Source organism: Phaseolus vulgaris, chromosome 4 (genome assembly GCF_000499845.2).
Source record: "Phaseolus vulgaris cultivar G19833 chromosome 4, P. vulgaris v2.0, whole genome shotgun sequence".
NCBI lineage: Eukaryota > Viridiplantae > Streptophyta > Magnoliopsida > Fabales > Fabaceae > Phaseolus > Phaseolus vulgaris.
In genome coordinates this window covers 45,824,751-45,850,832 of record NC_023756.2, presented here as the reverse complement: position 1 = coordinate 45,850,832, position 26,082 = coordinate 45,824,751, and the positions used below count along the sequence as shown (strand labels likewise).

General features: G+C 31.1%; 2 protein-coding genes across 5 annotated transcripts; one reads left to right on the top strand and one right to left on the bottom strand.

Annotated features, from left to right (window-relative positions):
- LOC137837990 (LEAF RUST 10 DISEASE-RESISTANCE LOCUS RECEPTOR-LIKE PROTEIN KINASE-like 2.5) lies at positions 1–9,119 on the top strand. Its single transcript, XM_068647187.1, has 6 exons — positions 1–353; positions 1,187–1,249; positions 2,337–2,453; positions 3,557–3,706; positions 5,055–5,093; positions 7,964–9,119. The coding sequence occupies exons 1-6, from the start codon at positions 224–226 to the stop codon at positions 9,040–9,042; spliced, it is 1,578 nt and encodes a 525-aa protein (XP_068503288.1). The 5' UTR covers positions 1–223; the 3' UTR covers positions 9,043–9,119.
- Positions 9,120–11,031: 1,912 nt separating this feature from the next.
- LOC137837989 (LEAF RUST 10 DISEASE-RESISTANCE LOCUS RECEPTOR-LIKE PROTEIN KINASE-like 1.2) lies at positions 11,032–23,822 on the bottom strand. Of its 4 annotated transcripts, none has more exons than XM_068647186.1 (4): positions 23,072–23,822; positions 12,602–12,634; positions 12,226–12,501; positions 11,032–12,132 (listed from the first exon to the last, which is right to left on the bottom strand). In XM_068647186.1, the coding sequence occupies exons 1-4, from the start codon at positions 23,805–23,807 to the stop codon at positions 11,207–11,209; spliced, it is 1,971 nt and encodes a 656-aa protein (XP_068503287.1). In that variant the 5' UTR covers positions 23,808–23,822; the 3' UTR covers positions 11,032–11,206. The 4 variants fall into 4 exon arrangements, with proteins under 4 accessions (XP_068503287.1, XP_068503283.1, XP_068503284.1 ...); XM_068647182.1 differs by lacking the exon at positions 23,072–23,822 and adding an exon at positions 19,974–21,060; XM_068647183.1 differs by lacking the exon at positions 23,072–23,822 and adding an exon at positions 17,312–19,111.
- Between the last annotated feature and the right edge of the window lie 2,260 nt (positions 23,823–26,082).

Here is a 26,082-nt window from a genome sequence, read left to right as displayed (position 1 = left end):
AAGACGGATTAACACGTAAACCATGGATCGAAATGCTTGTAAGTTGACTTGGTCGGGGAAACAAAGCTAGAGTGTGGTCCCTTCTTCACTTCTTTCCAGCTGGAGAGCATTTTCTTGAACCTTTCAACTTCATTACACTAAAAAGTAGACATTATTGGATCTACTCGAATTCTGTGCCCATGGAATCCCATTAAAACGTAAGACAGACACTTAGCTGTTTTCTATGTATGCAGATGAACTGAAACTAAACATGTTCCGCACTCTCAATCTCTTCTTTCTGTTCTCTGTAACTGCAACGCTTGTTCTTCCAACTAACTCTGATGTCAACTTCAACACTTCGTCTATGCTTCTGGGTACGTATACATCTATGCAACCACATATATCACAACAAATTTATGTTTTTCTGTTTCCTTCATTCAACTACCCTAAATTATAACCATGGTTATCAAACTTGCGAGTCAACTCGTTGACTCGTCCGAGTTTACGTGCCCATTTTGCCTTACCGAGTTAACTCGGTAGTAAACTCGTTTTTTGAGTAAACTCGGTGGACTCGGCGCAAACTCGGTGAAATCGCAGTGGACTCGCGACTCTGGTCCGAGTTGGCGAGTCCAACTGGGTCTTTTTTAAACCCCCAAAACGGTGTCGTTTGTCGAGTTCTTCTATGGAGTGCGGCGGTAGATCGAGCGGAGCGTGTGGTGGTCGCGGGTTAAAGGTGGTTGCGTTGCGGTGTCGCGGGTTGCAGTGGTGGCGTCGCGGTGGTCGCGGGTTGCAGGTGGTGGCGTCGCGGTGGTCGCGGGTTGCTGCTTAGGTTAGAGATAGGTGGTGTGAAATTAGGTTAGAGAAGGGATTAGGGTTTTGTGCTTTTTTATTGGGCTGCTGCAGAATGAAGGCTGTTTTTTTAATTGTGTTTTTTTTTTAATTGGGCTTGCTGCACATTTATTTTTTGGGCAAAAATTGAATTTAAAGCAGCAGTATATTTTTTAAGGAATGTGTGGGAGGGAGGGGATAAATTCAAGTGAGGTTAATAAAACTGCATCTTCTAATACAAGTAAAAATTTCTAGGAAACTATTAATTTTTTTTTAATATAAAAGTAGACTCTTACGAGTCTACAGAGCTCCCACGAGTCTAGACTCGCGAGTTTGACAACCTTGATTATAACCATATTATTCATGCTAATGCTTGCAGCTCAAAACCACTCAACCGTAAACAAAGTTGGTGATGTCTTCACGGCGTGTGGTGATAGAAAAAGTAAGAGAACCTTTATATCTTAAGTAATTTTAATCATGCATCTTCAATATGTTTATTCTTTTTGCAAATGATACACACTTTGACCTTGTTGATGAGTCCCAGCTCCCAGCTAACAACTGAAAAGAGTGTTGATTCATTGTTTGACAAAATGTTATATACATATAAGATTTAGGAGTAGGATATTTCTCTAAAAAATTACTCTAAAGTTAGTGAAGGTGTAGTACAAAAAGTAGAGCTAAATAATTCTCCAGAATTATGAAAAAAAATGGTTAAAGGTGAGGGAATGAAGGCAAAGTGAGGGAGAATAGTCAAGAAGAAAATAATGTGGATAGGGAAGAAGACATTGCACACCACTTGTTGAGTTTTTCTTACTTTACTTATATGTCCTATTCAATTCAAATTCACTAAATCTAAATAGAAGTAAATTATATTTCACTTTTTTAGAGATATTTAAATGGGTAAACAGTGCATGCAACGGAAGCGTAAGTGATTTTTATTTTATCATTTGCTTTAATAACTAATGGCAATGTAGAAATTAAATTTATTATTTTTATAATAATTTTTTAAAATTTATTAATATTACTTTTGATTGATTATTAATATAATTTCTATCATAATAATATATAAAAAATTAACTCTTTATTTCCTTTTAATGTAAAACTAGTTTTGAATGCAAAACTTGGGATCTTTAGTATTTGAATAGCTTTAAAGATGACAGTGGCTGGCAATTTTATTTTATCTAAAAAGGTAAAAAATAATAATATAATCTTCAAAGTTAGATTTCAGGCTGAAAAAAGTTGTATCTTATTATACTCAATCATGAAAAATCAGTTTGTAAGAAAACTAACATGTACAGAGAAAAGAACAAAATTTTTAGAATAATTAAAACATGGAATTTAAATACTACTTAAAATAGTTGTATATTTTGTTCTTTAAATAATAAAATTTAAAATGAAATAGAAAAGTATACAAAATATTTCATATAAAAAAATTATGAGACTCAATAAGAAAATTCTTTTAAATTTTACTCTTAAAAGTGAATGTTTAAATTTAACTATAAAAATGGGTGTTGAAAAAATGTAAACAGATTGCAGTAGCAGCAGCAGAGTGGATAATGATTCTGCTTACGTGGCGCGAAGACTGGAGACAACTGTTGTTAGTTACCACCAGTCAGCAAACACCACTGCAATTACTAATGCCAGCAGTAAGTAGTCCTATAATTCAGATTATTCTGTCAGTTTTTAATGTTGTCCTAGAATAATTTTAATATATTAAACAATTAATATATTTTAAAATATTAAAAATAGTATAAAAATAATATCAAAAATCCAATAGAAAAATTAATTCATAGATATTGTATTATATTAATGTTTTCGTTCAAAATATATTATATTAACAATCGAAAGTACATATACATTATTGTGGCGGTGTGTTTACATTTTTAAATTTGTTGTACTTTTTTTATTAAATTAATAATATGTATGTTAAATGTATAAATATTATTATAAATTTTAATATATATTTCTATATATTATTTTGTGATAATACATTTGTCTAAAGAAGAAATTAAACAAAAAAAAATAGTATTTATGGTCTATTTTAAAAGATATTTTAAAAAAATCAGAAAACACATTGTGTTTCGACTAGTTGTAAGTAAATTTGTTATAATATAAGTAAATATTCTATTGTAAGTAATTATTTAATTTTAAAAAAGTAGTTATTTTAAAGAATAAAATTGAATTGGGTATAAAAAAAATTGCACCATCTCCTTATAGACATTAATATTTAACAATGTCTCTATACATAAACGGTTTGCTAACTCAAATTTATCTTTGAACATTTAAACTCTCAATTACTAATTTATAAACTATAAATGAGAATAACAAAACTCTTCATACTTTTGATATTATTATATTATATTATAATAGCAATTAGAGTTTAACTAATTTAATTTGCATATTTTTTTCTTGCTAGTGAATTTGTGAATTTTTGCTTTTCTCTTGTTTTATTTTTTGATAATATATTTATTTAAGATTACATTTGACACATTATTTTAATCAGTTTGTAACTTTTCACTAGCCAAGTAGTATTTAACTTATTATTAGTGAAATAAACAAATTCCTTTTACTTGTTAAAATCACTTACTTAAAATGATGTTTTTTAAATAAAATAAATTGGGTAACTTTATTCGAGAAAATCAATGAGTCATGTGAGTTGTTAAATTATTATCTCAAATGTTTTTTTTTGTTGAGGTAGAAAATCACATGAGCTTGTATTAATAATTTTGGACCAAAAACTGCTTAATAGATTGCACTGCTAATCGAAGTTGTACCGGCAACTTAACAACGACAACTTCATCATCACCACCGCCTGTGTCAACACCGCTCGCACCGCCACCTGCACGTCGATCACCATCAATTTCATTATCACCAACACCAGCACCAGTAACACCACCAGGTAAACCCTAAACTCTAATAAAGAAAAGGAAATATTTAATAAAACAAAAAAGAAAGATGAAAATTTAATAAAAGCAGAATTGAAAATATTTAAATTTATTATATGTTTTATATTTAATTATTTTTTTAAAGAATTTAAAATATTGTATAAGAAAATTTGATTTCTATAAGAAATTTAAAAAATTATAGGAAATTAGTTGAATTAATTGAAATTAAATTATTTAAATTTCGTTTAAAAATTTAAAATTTAAAATTCTTCTCTTAAATTCATGTCATTTATTTTCATTTCTTTCTTCTATCTCAATATTTTTACTATAGACATCGGTAAATGTTTTTTTTAGTCTAATCTATGTTTATTTTTTGAATTAAAATATCTGGATTATTTTAATGTTGATGTTAGGGCATATTTATTTTGTAACCAACTTTAGTTAAATTTTCTTTAATTTACTTTTAATGCTTTTTTTTAACTAAACTCAAACATTTTTTAATTTATGTTAATTACGTTATTTTCAACTGATGTCAAATGTCAGTCTCTTTTACATCACTACATTTGGTTTTTGAACAACAAAGGTAAGGTAAAGATTATTTTTCGATTAATGTTAGTTAAAAAAATTTATATATTAATTTAAAAATTATTATATAAATTTGTATTAATTATAGAAAAAGTTTTAGATATAAATAAGTTTTTAATCTCTAAAATATTATATAAGTAGTTGATATAGTGACTAAGTATTTTTATTTCTAAATTTTGAATATTCAATAATTTTATTGTAATGTAGTAAGAATTATTTTTTTTTTAATTTTATTACAGGATATTGTTATTTTTTATTCGATAAAAGCAGACCTTCCTCAAATAATGTCTAAGATTATTTTTGGCAAATTGTGAACTAAAATTCTTTAGTTGATGTCTGTCATGATTATTATTTTTTGCCTACAATCATTCTCTTTTTTTATTAACAACAATTTTTTTTTCAAAATTAATTAAGATTGTTCTCAATATTAAATAGTAATTTTCATTAAAGTTAATTAAGAATTTTATTTTTATTTTTTTAATGAATTTTAATTAAAGTAATATCAATTAAATTTAACTAAAAAACTTTCATTAATATTATGAAATAATTTAATATAAGATTAATTCAAATTTAATTTATTTAAATATTTTAGAAATTATGAAATTCCTTGTCATATTTATGATAAGTTGTAATGTAATAATTATCTTCCTTTTATCAGTTATTTATTGTTGTAAAATATGATATTTTCCTCTCGTATATAATCTTTCAATACTCATGTTACAACACTTTAAGAAATAATTTTTATTGTCACTATGCTCTTTTTTTATTGTTGCGCAGGTAACCGTGACCACACATGGACAATTATAATTATTATAGGTAATAGATGCATTATCCTTTTATATCTCCTAATTTATTGTTTTATAAATTACATTCATGATAAATTTTTAATCCACTTAAACTCTAAATCTTAAATCTTAAACCACCGCATAAGAGATTGTCGTACATAAGAGATTGTCGTGTTATGGACAACTAACCCACTCAAAGTTGCACCAACCATATATTCTTAAGTTACTATCTTCACATAAAATAATTTCTCCTTCAAGGTTTTCTTTCAAATATCAAACAGCTAGCAATATAGCATATTAATGCTCTTGTCTTGGTTGTTGTAGAAATTGAGAAAGAGTATGCACACAATATGACAGTTATGTTATTGTAAAGCAAAGATAAATAATTCATTCCACCAATCATTTTAAAACAAATATATAGATAGATCTTAGACTGATAGATGATTTTATGGTTGTTCCAACAAATGACAAGGTTATTAGCATAGACAAGAACTACAACAAATCTGATTTCTATACACATAAATCATTAAGGGATTGAATAAACCAACTTGGTAAACCAACATCTAGGAGCTTGTTTCAATATGTAAAGAGATTTTCTAAGTTTGCACACCATTCTAGGTTTTTGAACAATAAAATCAAATGATAATTTTATGCACACTTCTTTCTAGAACACCTTGTGCAAGAATCATTATGCACACCCATTTGTTGTAGTTAACACATTAGATGGTGTACGATTTATCAAATAATCTATAGTTAAAACACACTTTCCCCAAAAGTTAATAGGAAGTTACCATGAAAATGCAAACTACAAACCACATCTAAAATATGATGATGTTTTCTTTAATCCTTCAATTTTGTTTTGATGTTCTAATGCAAGATGTTTAAAAAATTAATTCCATGATCAAGAAAATAACTCTTCATGCAACTGAATTACGTCCCATTATCACTCCTAAATACATTTATTGTTTGTTGTATTGTTTTTCTACACATGCAAAGAAATTTAGTGATCTTTGTGAGACTTCCCTTTTATTAACAAGTAAATAAATTTAAATAACTCGTGAAAAATCATCAACTATTGTTAGGAAAAAAAACACCACATGAAGAAGGAGTTTTATATGGCCCCAACAAATCACAATGAACCAGTTTAAATGTCATGTTTGTTTTGTGATTAGTTAAAGGAAAAATTTTCATAGTTTGCTTGTTCTAAGACATACATCACAAGCCTTATTCAAAAATTCACAATTTTTTCTTCCGCTAATACTATTAATTAACTATGTGATTTTCAATAAAGGATGTCCCTAGCGCCTATGCTAGAGGTTTGCATGGTTCACTTTATCAACTCTAAAAACCCATGATCCTTGAATTCCATGAAAAAAATAGAGTCCCCTTCCTTCATTCACTCGCTCTAATCAATATCATTGAAGTGCAATCTTACATAAACACTATCTATTTGTGAATTGTGAGATAGATATTCAATTACAATTCAACTTGAGAACATATAAAGCATTTGTAAGTTTTTTGCCGCCATCCAACACCACATCCTCTTCTTTGGTTGCAAAAGTGTTCTATTCATCTAAAAGTCCTAAGAGACAATGTTGAATATCATGTAGCTCACACATACTCTTCAAAATTCTTATCATATGATTAGATGTTCCAATGTCAATTATCCACCGAAAAGTGCTATATGCACTTGTCATCTTCTCACTCAAGTTTGTCTTATGAGTATTTAACATTTGTACTAATACTTGTCATTGTTCAATTGTCATTTTAATAAGACATTGTTGTTTGCATCAGAGAAGGGTGTGTTTGTGCCCATACTATGGCAATATATGCAACATTAGCACAACATACCATTCCTCCATCTCTAACGATCTTTCCTCTGATTAGATAACTTTCCATCTACAAATCCCATTTTCTTCTAGCACATAATGAAGTCCTCATTGCACATTCCCAATCTTCATAATTCTCTCCTAAGGTTGCACCCAGACAATTACATTTCCTAAATTATCACTCAAGTTGAGATCATATGTGAGAGAACTCTCCTTCGTTTATCAACGGAATGGTTCATATCCATGTCACTTTTAAATTGTCTCCCTTTTAATTTGCATGTTTTGATACCATAATAAATATGAGAGAAAATTATGTTTCTTAATTTATTCAAGAGTTGCCTTTGATATTTAGTAAAAAAATACTATCAAAATCTAAAATCAAATCCAAATCAATATTAAAAAGATCTTACCCAGATTTTGAATGAATAAAAGATGGTTAATGATAAAAAAAAATCTACTCTGATATATACAAAAAAATTTAGCTAAAGTTTAGAATGAAAATCTAGATAAATTACATAACAATTATCATATCAAACCCAAAAGGAACATTTATATGTGTGTGTACATTTATAATTAACCTTAGTATTCTTTGAAATAGGAAATTGACCTTTTAAATAAGTCAACAGAGAATTAACCAAGTGTATTTTTATTGTTAACTTATCAATGATAATTGTAATGAAGTCTTACTAACCATTCTAAAATTTATGCTAGTGGAAGAACAATCTCACAAAAGAACTTGTTGTGCTTGTCATGCATGGACACATAACATAATAAACAAACTCACCTTAGCTTAACTTTAGTCTATTAGAAAAGGGCAATAAGATTGGAAAATGAGGTAGTGGTTATATAGGTTGAGACAACAATACCATGCATCTTATAAACTATCTTAAAATTCAAGTTATTGTGTGTAAGATATAGTGATTGAGTCTAATAGGTTCACCATTCAACTTATGTGGTGGAGATTTATAAGGCATTTTATCATAAACAAGCATAACGTAAACTTTCACAAAATAAGATCAGCATGCTATAAAAGGATATTTATGGTTTTTTAATATTCTATATTTCTTAACAGGTGTTGTAGGTGTGGTAATTGGAGGGTTTTTCTTCATACTATATTGTTTTAGACGTAAATCTTCAAGTAGACTGGTCAAAATTTGTTTTACCACAAACAATGATTCAGATATTGAAGCATTCTTAAGAAATCATGCGGCTGTAACACAAACAAGATACAAATTTTCAGAAGTGAAAAAAATGACCAACTCATTCAAGGTCAAACTTGGTCAAGGTGGTTTTGGTGTAGTATATGAAGGAAAGTTGCTCACAGGTAGCCGTGTGGCTGTAAAATTACTAAATGCATCCAAAAGAAATGGTGAAGAATTTATCAATGAGGTTGTCAGCATCAGTAGAACATCTCATGTTAATATTGTCACACTTCTTGGATTTTGTTTGGAAGGCCGAAAAAAAGCTCTCATCTACGAGTTTATGGCCAATGGTTCTTTGGATAAATTTATCTACAAAAGAGGGCCATCAACAATTGCATCTTTGAGCTGGGAGAATTTATATCAAATTTCAATAGGAATAGCTCGAGGGTTGGAGTACTTGCATAGAGGTTGCAATACTAAAATTTTACATTTCGACATCAAGCCACATAATATTCTTTTAGATGATAATTTGTGTCCTAAAATATCAGATTTTGGACTAGCAAAGTTGTGTCCCAGGAATGAAAGCATTATTTCCATGTCAGATGCTAGAGGAACAATGGGATATCTTGCTCCAGAGATGTGGAGCAGAAATTTTGGAGGAGTTTCGCAAAAGTCTGATGTGTATAGTTATGGAATGATGCTACTAGAGTTGGTAGGAGGAAGGAAGAATATTAATGTGGAAGCTAGTCGTACAAGTGAGATATACTTTCCACATTTGGCATACAAGAGACTTGAGTCGGATAATGATGTCAGACCGAATGAAATGATAAATATAGAAGGAAATGAAATTGCAAAGAGGATGACAATAGTGGGGTTATGGTGCATTCAAACACTACCGAATGATAGACCTACAATGAGTAGAGTGGTCGAAATGTTGGAAGGTAACATGTATTCTTTGGAAATGCCTCCAAAACCTTTGCTTTCTTCTCCTACTAGATCAGAAACATAATCTTCCTCATGAATTAATATTATTATATTTTGGTAAAAAATTTCTAGTTATATTGTAAAGAGGAGATATTCAACGTATTTTGTTTAGTGTTTTTTGTTTTATTTTGAAAAGCAAATGGATCCTATATATGTGTTAAACTGCCACTACACTAATTGCTAAAGCTTAACTAATTGTGCATTATAACTTTCTTTTAACAAGCTAAATTGAAATAACTGATAAAAAAAGGCTCAACATAATGACAACTTGAAAAATATATAGCTGAAAAATGAAAATTATATAAACTAATGAAACTAAAGATGACTCCAAACCTTGAAATGAGATTTGTGGAGTGAATAGGAGAACAAGATTAGACAATTAGTGAGAATTATTTCTTCAACTTTTTCTCTTTTCTTTTAATGAATTGTATTTGTCCTCTATAATATTTAGTTATTTCTCTTCATAATCAGTAGTTTTTTTTTCTTGAATTTTCAAATGTTTGTGATTGAGATTGGAGTTTTAAATAATAATATTTAAAAAATTATAAAATAATATGAAATATTTAATTTAGAAAAAGAAATTGGACTCGATAAAAAGATTAGTAACTCTTATAAAAACAGTTAAATTACTTTTTTAATTTATTTGAAAAATTAATTTCATTGCTCTACTTTTAAAAGGGTTGAATTTAATCTATTACTTTTTTAAAAGTTTAATATTATCATTTATGCTAGATCAAGTTCATGGAATTTTTCTTTGTCACGGCTCAAAAATACACATAGTATAATTTATTAATTTTCACTATAAAATTTAAATTCTTTGAAACTATAATTTGTATTTTTTTTAATTCTATACATATTAATACTAATTATGAAAAGGTCAAAACAAATCATCATTACTATGTTAATATATATACTAATTATTATCTTCATTTGAATAAAAAATATTTTTTCAATATTAATTTAATATAATATACCAATATTATATGTAAAATATTAATTTTTAGAATTTGATTAATTTTTTTAGAATTCAAACATTATATTTTTTAAATTACTTAAAAAAATTATAGTGATAGATTTTACACAATCACCATGCGTGGTTTTGATTTTTTAAAAATAAACTATAACGTAAAAATATAAAATTGTTATAATTTTGCGTAAATTAGTTGGCTGTGGGTATATGAACACTTCAAGGTTAAACAATTTAAAGATTGTATATGAATTTAATCCTTAAGTAAAATAATTTTTACTCATTTTTTTTCTTTTAAAATGAACTAGATTAGCATAAAATTAAAATATTAAGACACTGATTGATTATGTTCGTGAAAAAAAAACAGTTCCAAACTATTGATCATTAGCTTAACAATGTTCTTTTAATAGTAAGTTTGGAGGAAGGATACAAAATTATAAATACTGTATAAGTAATTTTTTTTAAAAAGTTTATTCACGTTTTTTTTTTACTTGAATGCGTGTTTGAAATCCTGATAGTGGGGATGACGAAATAATGGATCAATATTTAAACTTAAATAAATTTTAGATATTTAATATATTATTCATTTTTATTTTGAATATTTAATATATTATTTTTCAAATTAAGTAATCAATTAATTCTAAAAATTACTGAAAAAGACATTTATATTTTACTGCTAATATTATGTTATCTCTTTAAATTTGTCTTTGAAATATTTTTGAAATTTTCTGTTGACTTCTTAATTTATTTATTTTATCATAATAATTCAGATATTTTTCCATCATATAATATTGCATATCAAATAGGTAACAAAAATGACTTGATGTATTTAGCTTTTCAATACTATAAGTCATATAATATATGTTTGAACTTATTAGATATCTAATTTTAAAATATGAAATATTTAAATCTTATATTAATACCAATAACTTATTTAAGTCTAGTTAAATGGTTTTCATACAAAGACTCAAATAAAAAATGGTGCTATGAGTGTAGGGAATATTTTTTTAACTAAACCAAAACAATTTAATTATATATATAGCTCTATTTATTAAAAAGATGAAATTTCATAACCAAAGCAGCTTTGCAATCTATATATATACATCTCAATCTTTAAAAGTTATCCTCATTAGAAGATGACAAAATGAAGGCTGTAACTGGGTGGATGCTGGCACTGTGATGCTAACTCTGCTGACATAAATTTTGGTGTTGTTTTTGTTTATCAGCAAGAAGTATTTGGTGTTGTTGTGTTGCTCACGGCTTTAGAATCAGGTGATGGTGGAGGAGGGTCATCCTTCAGCAACACAACATCATCAGAAGTGCTTGAGATATCCATTACCTCAGGCTGACTTCTGTTTTTGCCATCACTCTGAATATCCTTGAGAGTCTCCACCACTTCTTCCATAGAAGGTCTCATGTCTTTGGAACTCTGCAAGCACTGAAATGCTAACTCAGCCACACCACTTATCATTTTCCTCACCTTGAAATCTGATTCAAAACCAAGGTTTCGGTCCACAAGCTCTTGCAGTGTCTGATTGTGAATCTTGTTAATGGCCATGTTGGCCAAATTGATTTCATGTCTATGCCTTGTGATGTCAACAGCAGGCAGTGATGATATCAGCTCAACCAGCACCACTCCAAAGCTATACACATCACTTTTGTTGGTAAGCTGGTAACACTCGTGGTACTCTGGATCCACATAACCTGGAGTCCCTTGTGGAGCTGTTGAAACATGGGTGGCTTGGTGTGGGAAAAGACGCGAGAGTCCAAAATCTGCCACTTTCACACAGAAGTTACTTTCAAGTAGAATGTTGTTGGTTTTAACATCTCTGTGGATGATACCTTTGAGATGAAGAAACTTCAGTGCACTTGCAGTCTCCACAGCTATATTCATTCTAATATGCCAAGGGAGTGTTCCAGGTTTAGATAGATGACCATGAAGATGATCTGCAACAGTTCCATTAGAAATGTACTCATACACAAGCAGAAGTTCACGACTGTGGCGAGAGGTGCATCCGAATAACTTCACAAGATTTGGATGATCTATGCGAGTGAGGATTTTAATTTCATTCATGAACTGTGCAACTATCCTGTAGTTGTTCTCATACAACCTCTTCACTGCAACAGAACGCCCATCTCGCAGTTTGCCTAGAGAACAAACATCAGAAGGCAACAACCTTTGTTAATGGTCATTCAAGGCACAAAAACGACAGATAAACATCATAAGCTGCATGTTCTTACCAAAATACACTGTCCCAAAGCCACCTTCTCCTAGTTCCTTAGTTGAGTCAAAGTAATTCGTGGCCACTTCTAGTTCTTCATAGGAGAAGAGGTGAACTCCAGGTATAATGCTTTGAGTGTAGCTTTGACTTCCCTTCTCAGTGTCCTTTGAAGATGGATCAGAAGAGAGGCTCCGAGATTGTATATATGACATTACATAACTATTCTTCCTTCTACGAATAAAAAGATAGACGCAAATGCCCACTATAAGTGCTCCCGCTGCAGCTGAACCAACACCTAAAGAACAAGCATAGCAAATTTCAATTAATATATAACTATTTATGAAATAAATGTGAAAAAAATAAAGAAAAAAATGAAAGAAAACTGGACCTATTACCTATAGCGATTTTCCTTCCCACGTTCTGAGTGCCTGCAGCAGATACAGTGGAGAGCAGAGATGGGTTAGCATTGCGGCAATTCAAGGATGATAATATGGTAAACATAAACACACAAACACATACATATAATTTCACCAAATGACTCAAGAAGAAAGTACGCGCTAAGAGTTATTGCATGGTAAAATAGCATGACATCCTTATGAGAGGCAAAATGGGAATTACCAATATCTGTATACTGCACTAGTATGAGACAATTTAGAAGTTAGCCATACATATTTGTTTTCCGGTTCAAATTTATGATGACTAGTTTCTAACTGAGTATAGCATTGGTCCGTTTTCTTAAAGTCCAAGTATAAAGAATACTCAACTTCAGTATACTTTCTGCATATTTTGATGATAAGCATTTATAATGGCTGATAATGATATCATCACATGAGACAATGACATGACTATACGTGGCTGAATCTGTTCATGAGACCGTTAATAATTATATCAAAAGAACTGCACTCTTGTTTTGTTACTGTGTCTACAACATACACATTTTTCTCGTGGCTATTAGTGTGGTTAGAGACATTTATGTAAACCAAATACATAAATAAAGTGTGAAACCATCATCATCTGATCTATGATCTATGAAGATACTTTAACTGTGCATCACACAGGTAAAAGAAAAGACAAAATTCTGGTATACTTCTTTGGCTAGCATATTCTGAAGTAGCATTGTAGAATAGAAATGCATCTCTACCCAAAAGAGGCGAATGGGGGAAATAAAACATGAAAGGAATAGACGCGTCACACATATATGAATAAACAACAAAAATATGATCACAATATTTCGAAATGTATTATTACCACTACCACAAGTTTTTAAGTAGGACTTATCCTTGCAGAAGCAGAGAAACTGTTTGCCATCAAATCCACAACGTCCACCACTTTTTTCACAATATTGGCAATCAGGCGCCGTCCAATTTAAAAGAAACCCCATCTTCAAAATCTCAATGTAATTCATTCTCAATAAGCTAGTGAAATTAACAGCATCGTTCGTGTTGAATGGCGCATTAACCATAAACTGACACTCGTTCAAGGAATAGTTTTTGTGCTCTAGTGCCTCCTTATGAAAAACCGCAAAAGAATAATGTGAAGCATTTTTAGCACAATCCACTTTGTAAGTGGGGTAATCTACGGGTTCTGTGGTACAATTGTAGAAGAAAGAGAGATTCCAATTGTCTGAACTATAGGTAAATGGAGTTTGATCAAAGCTGTAATTATATAAGGGAACAGGACAATTCTCCTCATAGGCAGCTATGTTGGCCACAGAAAATGAGGAGTTAGAATAAGAGATATTTTTTACTAGAAAATCGTGAGTAGAAGTTCTGAGAATTGGATTCTTGTCCACGCAAGTGATCTCAAAGTGGGGATAGCCACAAAATGACTCTTGTTCATAAGGAATCCAGAAAGGATACTTAATGGATGGGCCATTTCCACAACTTTTAGGAGTGCAGGCCTTAAATTTTGGATTGGAAGATAGAACAGTGGTAGCCAAGAAGAAAATTGTGGTAATAATACATAGTTGAGGCTTAATGTAATGGAAGGAGATTGGAAGGATCATTTGGTTCTGGAGATTTGAAAAGAATGAAGAGGAGGAGAAGAGAAGAGCAATAGTGTGGAATCTAAGTCAGGCATTTAGAGGAACTTCAAAGTCGTTGGTAGGTGAGTACTGTGGAAATTCTTACAAGAAAACATGCTACTATTTTATAATGGGGGGTTTATGGTTGAAACTTGAAAATATAGATGAAACAAAACAAAAAAGTTCAAGCAATAGATAACCAGTCATTGGCTCGTTTACAAACATGAGGAAGTAGGTTAACACCCTATCTTTGCTTTCCTAAACAGGTGAATAGCAGTTTTGTGAACTTGTTGAGGGTGTTTTTGTAGTTTCATAGGTGGCCTTGTCCATACCACATTACAACTAGTCAAAAGTTGAACACCCACAAAGGAAAGTAGGTGAGTACCTTCCAATGGAAGATTGCAGACTCCATTTTTTTGTAGTTATATAATAAGCATCAACCAAATGGAATACCACAGAGGATGAAAACCACATCATCCACAGCAATGGTGACATCAGTATGACACTGCAGGTAGATAAATAAATCTACAGGCATACATATCTATCAATCGTTCATGAATTCCATATACATGCAATAAATTATTTAATCAATCAATCAATGGCTAAGTTAGAGGTTTTTAAACATTATAATACAAATCAACACTTTTGTCCTATGATAGGCACTTCAGTAGAAGAAATTAGAAAAGCACTATGGAATGCACAGTACTGTGGTTGTGCTATCTGCATAGATATTACTGTTAAATCTGAATGCAACCGTATGTGTATAGCTCCATTTGAATAGATAGCAATTTAGATATACAGTCATGTATGCAAATATTGCATGGTTATGATTAAAAGTTACGAAAGCACTGAAGAGTAATATTTGAAAATTAATATTTTTTGACTAAGAGGGGTAAACCAAAATAGTGGATGACTTTTAATCAAAGTCATATTTTAGGAAAAATAAGAATAAGTGGAGAAATCAAAGTCTGTTTCGCAATACTTTAAAAATCTCAAAAGTAGAAGAAAAGCAGAAAATGATGTCCATGATGGTGAAAGACGTGTTGGACCACTAAGAAGGAAAAGATCAGCACTTGCATACAAATGCAATAAAAAACTCTGCAGAAAATTAAAATCACAAATATACCCTTAATATATATATATATATATATATATTACTTCATAACTAATTATAATAACACAGATATCTAAGTTAATAAAATAATTTCCAGACATTATATCATTATAACAAATTTATCAAGTAGTTATTATGTATAAAATAAAAGTTGTAAGAATATCAGTATTCATTTAATTTTTAAATCATCACTTAACCGAGATGAGCTTTGGTTTTTATTTAAAAAAATATTAAATTAGAAATTATATTAATAATGAAAAAGTTTTCCACTTCTTAATTATTGGTGGTACATGCACATGCATCCGTGAAATGATAGGAAAAGCAGAAAAAAGATGGATCATACTTTTTTTGTCGTGTATGATGTTAAGTAAGGATCTAATCATTTTAGACCACAACTACAAAATATATCTAATGTGTCTGCCAAGAGTTTTACAGTAAAAACCAACATATATATATATATATATATATATATATATATCTTATCTTTACACTGTGAATCATATATCAGTAATAATTTCATAAGTACATAAAAGTTTGCCTATCTTAAGAAGGCTACACCAAAATCTTGTCTTCAGTTATGCTCTTTTCCATGTCTTTTGTTAATAATTATATATCTTACAATGATATATGCACTATATGCATGGCAGTATAATAAGTTTGAATTTATTCGGCAAACAATTTTTAAATATATGAACTGTAAGAACTATGAAATAAAAACTATAAGGGAACTATTAAAGAATCATGAATGATGGTTAAAAACAAATGGGACTCTAATTCATAGAGAAATTACTTGATAATTTCATTCAATGGTTAGAAAGAAAAATTTCAGGAAATGGTACTAAAAGTCAAAGGTGATACATATTTAGAGAGGGGATTGAATTGACGCGTATGGAAAAAGGAAGAAGGAGTGAGAATGGAAAAAGAAAGTAATAAATAGCTGGAGAGAAAACAGAGGGATGATTTTAATTTGGTTATTGACCGAGTCAAAACTGGAGAATGGAAATGAAGGTGTGAAGAAGGAAGCATCTCAGCGTGACTTGGAAAAATGTGCAGTCAACAACTCTTGTTTTTCTCATAGTCATCAGGTCAACAACGTAATTCTCATCGAAATCCTCAGAGATTATTCAGTATACTTGAATTATTAATAATTATTTTCATTATGATTATAATGGCTAATTTCAATCTTTACAGTACTGTTTATTATTAATTCATATCTATGAAGCAACACGTGCTTTGTTTTTGTATATTAAAGTACTTCTTTTATTAAAAAAATCATCATGGTCTGCAAAACGCATGATTTTTACTGCATAATCCAACTGGCTATTGCGATGAAGCATCACATAATTTTGCTTCTAAACAAACACTGCTAGACAGAATCCTGTTATTCCTAAATAACAAAGCTCATATATGTTTTATCCAACCCAATCCAATAATCTGTATTTGCAGGAAGCAACACAAGTTTAACAGCACAATATTATGATATTAAAATGACAAAAGATTTCGAAAATAATAATAATGTATGTAAAATACTCTTTCTTATGATTTTTAATTAAAGAAACCTCTTTTAAATTCGTTTCATAAACAAGAATCGAAGTGAAATTGATGTGATTGGAGTGTGTTGTGGTTTTTGGGTGTATGAATCCATGCAAGAAACCCCAAGCTTTATGGGACTTGGTGGAGAAAGAAACCGCGGGAGGAAGGATATAAGTAATTGTAAGAGAAAGATGATAATTTGTTAAAGAAAAGGAATTTTAAAAAAAAAAGAAAAAATGAAGTGTTGATTGGTAAGTGGATGGTGGAGATGGAAAAATTGAGGATGAGAGTAAGAGTGGGTTGGTCCAATTGCAGGTGTTCCCAGACTGCACTCAATTTGTTGTGCTTATTGTTGCATGAAAGTGGGAAGTGAGTTGCTAAAAACATGATTTTGTATGTAAGATATGAGAGGAATAGAGAAGATACAAGACTTACTTCTTTTGGGAGAACAGTGTTGATCTGGGCAATAGTATTCGCATGAAACTACATGTCCATCGTAACCATCCATCCCGCAGTTACTTTCGTTGCATCTTGTGCAATGTTGAGGAACATCATAGTAGACCTCAAACCCATCATTCAAAGCTTGTTGCAGAACTCCAGCTCCATCATCACTATCATCATAATGATTCAGAGGAGCCGCACTGGGCAACCTCAAACTTCTCTTGCACTGCTTAAGCAGTGGGTATTTCTCGAGCATCTCATCCTCCTTGTATGCCTCCTCAAAATAATACACACCATCCTCCCCGCACGTCCATTTGCGTTTTGAAGGGAATTTCGGGATGTCAAGAGGACAACCATGGAAGAATACGGTGACGTTGTGCACTGAAGCGTAATACTGTAACAGAGTGCTGTTCAAGTTCTCGTAATTCTTCAAAAATTCAGGAGAACAAACATCTTTGACAGTGTCTGTTGGTACCAGTGTCATGGTGTGAGTGGTGTGGTCGATATCCTTCACCGTCAAATTTTGATGTTCATAACGATCATATTCATAAGGATCATAGCAGATGAGCTGGGATGATGGGTGGGCGCCTTTACATTGAGACGCTGGACTCTCTTCCCAGAAAGGATCCAGGATGGCGGTGGCGGAAACGTTTATGCTGCACATGTATGACTGTGGAGCACAAGGCGGTGGCGGTGGCGGTGATTGAGAGTGGGAGTATGGGAAAGCGATGAAGAGGAAGAAAGAGAGGGTGAGTGTGGTGTGGATCTCATTCATTATCGTAGTTCTTCTCATTTCCCTCTCTCAGAGAAATGAAGGGTATAGAAGAAGCAGTTCTTCACACCGTCATACATACCAATTATCCAAACACTCCTCTCACGAAACTACCTTCTTCTTTCTTCTTACTTTCTTCTTACTTTCTTCACTTCCAAACAAAATACATTTCACTATTCCCCAAACACGACCCGGTCTCTCCCTCTCTCCCTCATTCAAAGAATTCGGTCAACGCTTATTCGAATCATTTCTACTCAATTTTTTTATTACATTTCTCTATAAATTTCTATACTATCATCTCATCTTAATATTTTCTGTTCCAAAGACTACGAATTACACATCACCTACGCCTAATTTCTGTTTCTTACTTTAGTTCTAACCTCAGTTAGAAAATTAGGTTTTTCTTCGTAAATCCGTTTGTTCTAGGTCTCTGCTCTGTTTTGAAGTTGTCCAATTTTATGAAATTTGTGACGTTTTATTAAAGCTGTGACCCACACCCTCTGTCAAGACCATTCTAATTTTGCTTATTCGTATAAATATAAATGCATGAGATGCTGTTTATAAGCAGTTTGATGCATGTGAAAGGGCATGGTCGTTCTTTATGATGGAAACTTTACGTTAAGAGGTCATTCATCAACCAATCACTCAAATCTCAACCATTATACACGCAATGAAGAAAGATATATATAGGTCATTGACCAAGAAGGAACATTTACACGCCTATTCAAGAGCAGTTGTAGGAAAATCAGAATCAGAACACACCATTTCATCAATCAAATTGAGACCATAATGCTGCTTCACTTTTCAGAGTCAACCTCAAGCCTCAAACCCATAATTTTCAAGTCACACCTTTCATACAAAGAATCCACCTCTGGGATTAAGAGAAACACCCCCATGTAGGTGTTGGCAACTAAGACTTTTCAGTTGTTATTTAATGTTTCTGCAGTTTTTTTTTTTCTATTTTGCTTGTAAGATGTTGGTATATAAACACATCAGCGTTCATCATAAAGGGAAGAGTTACATGTTGCAAAAATTTGTGTTAGTTGTTATTCAAGTAGCATGAGAAAACACATTGTATATCATTCTTCCTACTTAACAAATTATTACTTTGGGTGTTGATTTACAATGCCCACTTCTTTGTTGATGCTGCCCCCACAATGGATCATCCAAATTTATATGGGACAAAGCAATGGAATCACTTATTTGGAATCAAGCATTCAACTGCAAAGAAGTGGTTCATTGGAGAAGTATAATAAAAAAGTAGTACAGCTTGTTAGGTAACTGTGCCTGTCATCTTTCCATGAAAATACCAAGTTTTAACATCTAATCACCAAAAGGCCACATTCCATTACCTTACTGTTATATGCAGACTTTTAAAAACTTCTACTCATTATTATCACTTTGTTAATATTTAAAAGTCAGCGTAAGCCAAACACGCCCTTAGGGAACAGAAATATGGCATTATAAAATTTGACACGTTATCTCATAACGCAGTCTTCAATAGTTGGATCTATATTATAAAATTTTGAACAGAATGAAGGAAAAAAAATCAAAGGGAACTGTTCTGACAAAACAACTCTTCCTTACACGCAAACCAAATTAACAGATCCATTCCATGTCTAGAATGTGAAGCTCTCTACCTGCCTAAACCAGAGTGGATGAATAACTTGTTTGATTCCACGTTTCAGTTATGATTTTATTTAAGAAGCTGATTTTAATAACTCTATGGCCTTTCACATCCTAAACGCGATTTTTCAGTTCTCAACTTGTTTCTAGACAAGCACATAGGGTATTTGGATCCTTAAAAAAGTTGAATACCAGCATCCAAAAGAAAATGATTGTAGTAGGAGTATTAATCAAAACAAGAGAAGGAAGAAAACATACTCGGAGCATGTGGAGACTCTGGAGACTGTTTTGGAATAATTTGAGAGTAAGGGGGTAACTGTGACTTTGCTGGTGTTACTCTAGGTGTTGCTGCTGGAGACCTTGCTAGGATTTTGTTACAAGAATCATCATCAGGTTGATGATTAAGGCAGAGACAAATAAATGCATCCATAGATGCATTGTGTCCACATCTCCCACCAGATCTTGAGCAACCATCACATTGATTTTCATTCACACCACTCCATTCAACCTCAAATCCTTTTTGCAGAACATTTCCCACAAGCGAATCACCCTTCACAGCCTCTCTTAGAGCAGAAACAGTGATGCTATTCTTGCACCCCAGACTCAATAAATTAACCACTTCAGTACTCAACACAAAGTATGCATCTCGAAGACCACCCTCTACGGGGCAATTAAATGCTATTGCTTCTCCGATATTCACACTACCAGACGTATATCCAAGAGAACCGCAGTCATATAGCAAAGTGTACTCATCATCATTAGAAGTGTACCTAAAGAAACCAGGATCCAACTTCACATTGACATAATCATTAGTACAAGGGTCAGCCCATAAATCCAACCTTGCAATCTCCAAAACCTTAGATGTTTGATTCATGTCAATGACTTGGAATGTCTGTGACATGATGTCAATTGTCACGTTGTCTTGTTGGCAATCAAGCTTGAACTTTGGATGCCCACAATACTCCTGCTGGTCCTTACTCCAAAATGGGTAGCTAATATCGTTGAATTTCCCACAGCTAAAAGGTTCACATGCTGTGTACCCTTCAGCATCACTAGACACATATGTTGGGAGCAAGAGTGAGAAGAATAAAAGGGTGCTGATGAGGGAAGAAGGAGGTGGAACAGGAGGATGAGGCATGACAGAAATCTCAGAGGGATCTTAATTTGCAGGGGAACAATGTGAGAGGCCTTGTTTGTTGGTGAGGCAAATGATCAAGTACAGAACAACAACCTATATATCCAAGTCAAACTAAATGACGTATAACTAGTTTGATGTCTTCCATAAAAATGGTGTTGACAACTTGGAAGTAAAACATTAAAAGGAAACACTGTGATCCTTAATTTTGATTCTGTAAACATGTTACCAGTAAGATTTATTCACTGGCTGCGGTGTCTTTGTCACGTTAGTGATGTCATGGTTAGATTTTTTTATCAACTTTATTCAATGCATAAGACTAACTTAACCATGGGGAATGATCAACTAGAAGTAAATGCACAAGATATTTAATAAAACAAGACTTAGATACATGTATGTAAATGCTTGCAGTGTTATTTTCTAACTATGAGTTTTATCTTTGATAATCTATATTATTAAAAATCATTATTAAAGTTTAGCAAATCTTAAAATAATGGCTCTATGCAGGGTTGAACTGACCGAAATAAATAATGATATTTAGTTTGCTGGAAAAGTGTTGTCAAAAACTAAGTGCCCAACAAGCAAACTGATATTACATTAATTAAAGTTAAGACTAAAACACTCTACCAACCCCCTTTTAATATTACTAATCTTTTTCCCTTTATTACCACTGCATATGGGATAAGGTTTTAAGAGAATGAGTCTCTCTCTCCTTCTACTTTTTCCCTTTTGATGCTAAGAGTTTATTTAATACATGTTTATATTATGTTCTGAAAGAAGACATTTTTCTATAGAAGGGAAAGGAATCAAGAAATACTGATGCAGAGTTAGGTAAAGGGGATTAAAATATAGCAATGTTTGTGTCTACACAATTTTTATTACTATGTCAGCGAAAGAACCAAAATCTGTAGACTAAATAATTATTTTCTCATTCAAGAGATATGGTTGTCCTCTGACTAGTTAAACCACAACAAATGAAAACTTATTTTTATAGTATTTTACATTGCAGGTTGTAACTATGGAATTTGCATGGCTTCTGATTTCTAACTAGTTAGCCATAGGGCTGTTTCTTCCATCATTCCATCAATATCAAAAAATACAACTTTATTCTCTAAATCACTTCTGAATTAAATTTTTCGAAACCCTAAATCCTAAATCTTTTCGGACATTTTTTTGAATTTTGTTAGTATATTCCAGAAAATGTTTTCTGGAAATTTCAATTTGTAGAATGAAACGGAGTAGATGAGATATTTTGATCCTTTTACTCATTTGTTGGGGGTGCAGGAAGAACTTTGTGGGGGTGCAGAAAGAACTTTGTGGAGATGCAGAAAGAAACCCCTAGTCATAGTAGATGGCCAGCCTAGTACTCCTAAAAACACCTGAGCCCAAGCCCAAATACAGTTCCTTATTCCCAACCCATATACCCAATCAGGTACATTTTTTTACTAGATATAAGATTAATAATTTGAAATACAGAGCTAACTATTAATGATAAACAATTCAGTTTAAAAATAATTCATCACACAATTAATAAATCAAATTTAAAAAATTGCGTTATCTGATAATTTTTAAATAATGTAATTAATCATGTATCATATTCTAAAAATTAGTAAGTAATTTTAATAATGTTGATGGGGCAAATGTTTGGTAAGCTTGGAGTCACAGTTTTCAACTCAAATTCAAAGTTTAGAGTTAGCCCAAATATCATATTCCCTGTAGGAATAATTAATATTAAAATTTTAAAAAATATGTAAACATCTTTTTGGTGTAATGGTCTCGTAATGTCAGTATAAAAAAATTATATAGTCTAAAAACTCATTTTTCTTTTTACTTTTAACCGTTATATTCCGAACAATTCACAATATTATTTTTTCTTCTATTTGTAATCATTGTAATTCGAAACAACTAACTATTGTGCTGTGAACATCTCAAAATACTATATTTCAAGAACTCGTATTTTGAACAAAACGAAGTAGTAAAAGTAAACCTGCATAAGTAGTATAATTTACACTAAATTAACACAAAAAATATATCAAATAAAGCATGCAAAATAACCACCAAATATAACCTAGTTGTGAGTATAATAATGTTTCAAATCTTAATAAACAAATAATTAAAGTGTGTGTATCTAATAAGCAAGCAGATTTGTGAAGATGTGATCATGTGATGAGTTTGATCAATAAAAGAATCCACAATTTGTTTAAAGAACCTTAAAGTGTACCTTTTCTGCAACTTTTGGCAACAGTTCTGCCATCTCTGCATAAGCAACTTGATTGCTTAGTGGAAGGGTCAAACAGGCAATAGCCACCAGACTCCTCACACACTGCACAATCCTCACCTCTCCTCCAATCAACCACAAATCCTTTCTTCATGGCATCACCGAAATCACTGATCAAATTACTAACATCGATCTCTTCTTCCTTCACTGTCACCACAACATGCTCCTCACACTCTCTCACCCAACCGTATCCATTTTTAACTTCCTCCCCAGCCACAAACACATAAGACTGATTCTTATCATGTTGCAGACACACTATGTGCTCAACAGATGAAGGGTAAGAGCTGCAGTTGAAATAGAAACTCAGATTCAAATCCAAGGAGCTCAAAGAAAAAGGGAGGTTTTGTAGGGAAACATTGTGCCGTGCCCTAGGACATGGTTGTTCCAATATATCTATGTCAAGAAGTGTGATTGAATGATCATCATAGTTTATCTCTGAGACTCTATATGTGTCAGTTGGAAAACGAATGATGGCATGGTCATCCAAGCATTCAAGACCAAATTCAGGGTAGCCACAAAACTCTACAACGTTGGTGCTGGATTTCTTCCAAAAGGGGTAACTAATGGAGATAGTGCCACACTTAGAAGGAGCACATGCTGTTGATGTGGTGCTATAAGTTTGAGCATGGCATGACACAATGATGAACACTGCAAAGAGGGAGTAATAGGGTTTTGGCATGGCTTAGGATATTGATTATGAATGAGAATGATAGTTGTATATATAGCTGTAAATTTTCTTGAATGTGATGAACAGTCAAAGAAAATTTAGTTAAAGAAAAAATTCAGAAGAGTCAAATTGTTTATTTAGAAATGAAATGAATGAGTGGGAAAAGAATCTACAGGAGGAAGATGACGTATATTATAACTCTTGCTACTTTATATACACGGCTATATATTAATAAGAAATGTCTACTTGTTCTTTTTTATGATTATTTTTTATCGCAGTAAGCTAGTTGTAATAGTCTTCTCTTCGTAATAATAGGGTGGTTTGATGCATTACGATTCATAAGACCCTTTAACTAGACGCCCCAAGTTTCAACCTAAGAAATCTGTTTCAACCAAAGATGAAATCTGCTGAAATAGTACGATTTTTTTTTTTCATAAAAGTATTATGTGACATATCATTATGAAATTTGATATTTAGTACGGAAACTAATTTTACTAGAATAATTGTTGAGAATGGACATATTTGAAAAAAAAATACGATAAGTAGTATTAGTGACTTCAATTCACTACAAAAATTTCACAAAAAATTGTTAAAGATAACATGATTTTGGTTTAATGAAACTTTGAAAAAATCGTGTTTATTGAACGTGAGCACGACTTTGTTTAACATTAATCCATATTGTTAAAGTTCTTTTTCTAAAAGGTGAAATCATTAATTATTTATGTGTTTTACACTAAAGTTGTCATACTCTTTAAAACTTAAGTTCAATTTGAATAAAATCTAACTATATCGTCTAGATTGTCTTATGTATAATGTTGAACAAACATACTAGACCATTAAATGTTTAGACAGTCTACAATAACAAACAAATTAGATGATCCTTATCTTCTATATATTAGACGTTATAATTATCTTCTTTTTGTCTTTATATATCCTTATATTTTTATGCTATGATTATATTAATCAAATCATACAATTTTTGCTTTTGTAATCTTTCAATGAATATGTTTACAAAAACTAATTTAAATGTTTAAAAAAGATATAAAGATATATGAACATAATAAACAAAACAAATTTTCTTTTTACTTAACAACTATAATTACAAATATTAATTTAATAAATATGTTTAAAAAAATATAAACCTTAGATATATTCCAGAAACAAATGAACAAAGTGATTTCACAAATGTCTTTTTCTATGCAGAATCTCTTTGACTTTATACGCAAATTATTTACAATTAATGAAATCATTATACCCTTAAAACTTTACCTTTTTTTAAAAAAAGAAACTTAACACTGATTAACATTAAAGAAAATCATAGTGTATCCTAATGATTTATGTAAAAATTGTATTAAATCAAAGTCATGTTCGGAAATAATGACTTCTTTCTTAAGAATAAAGTCATGCTATTCAAACATGACTTACAAATTTATGTAATTTTTAAATATATACATTTAAAAAATTTGATGCAAAATTACGTTATTCATATAAAAATTCCGAAATAGTACTAAAAGTTTATGATGAATGGTTCCACGAGAATGGAATATGTTTAAACTTTGAAGTCCTTTTGGGTTGAGAAAAATGTTTGAGATGGGGATATTAAGAGCATGTTAAATAATATAAAATTGAGAAACACGTGTCTGCCACGTTCCTTTAATATTATTATAAAGGTCCTACATGGCTTTTTAGTCAATGGAAGTATATGTATTCATTTCATGGGCCTGTCACGTGCCTCTCACGTGCCTGTCACACGAAAGAGGGACACTATTAATACCAAATGTATTCATTATTATTATTATAATAAAATAGGTTTAAATATAACTTTGGCCACTATTTTATTTCCACAAATTTTAACATCTTAATTTTTCATTATATATAAATTTGATTCTTGATTTTTTTTAAACAATTTTAATTATGCCTAACTTTTGAAACCAAAATAATTAAAAAATTTAAATAAAAATTTCGAGTTCTTAAAATATTAAGAGAAAAAATTACAATTAAGCAGATATCAAATTGCAATTTGTAGTCAATGGTATTTAACAAATTAATCATTCTGTGGGCGGGTAACATAAACCATCTATTAGTACATTTATTAAATTATTAATACAAAATAATAATAATAATATTTTTTTCACACTAGGTTTATTAAACTCTAGATCTAAACTTTAAACATAAAAAAAAACAATTAATATTTTTAAAAATAATGAAAATGCTGCAATTAGAATATGGATGCAAAATGGGATGCAAGTTATTTAAAAAGATTAAAACTATTTTGTTACGTTCATAT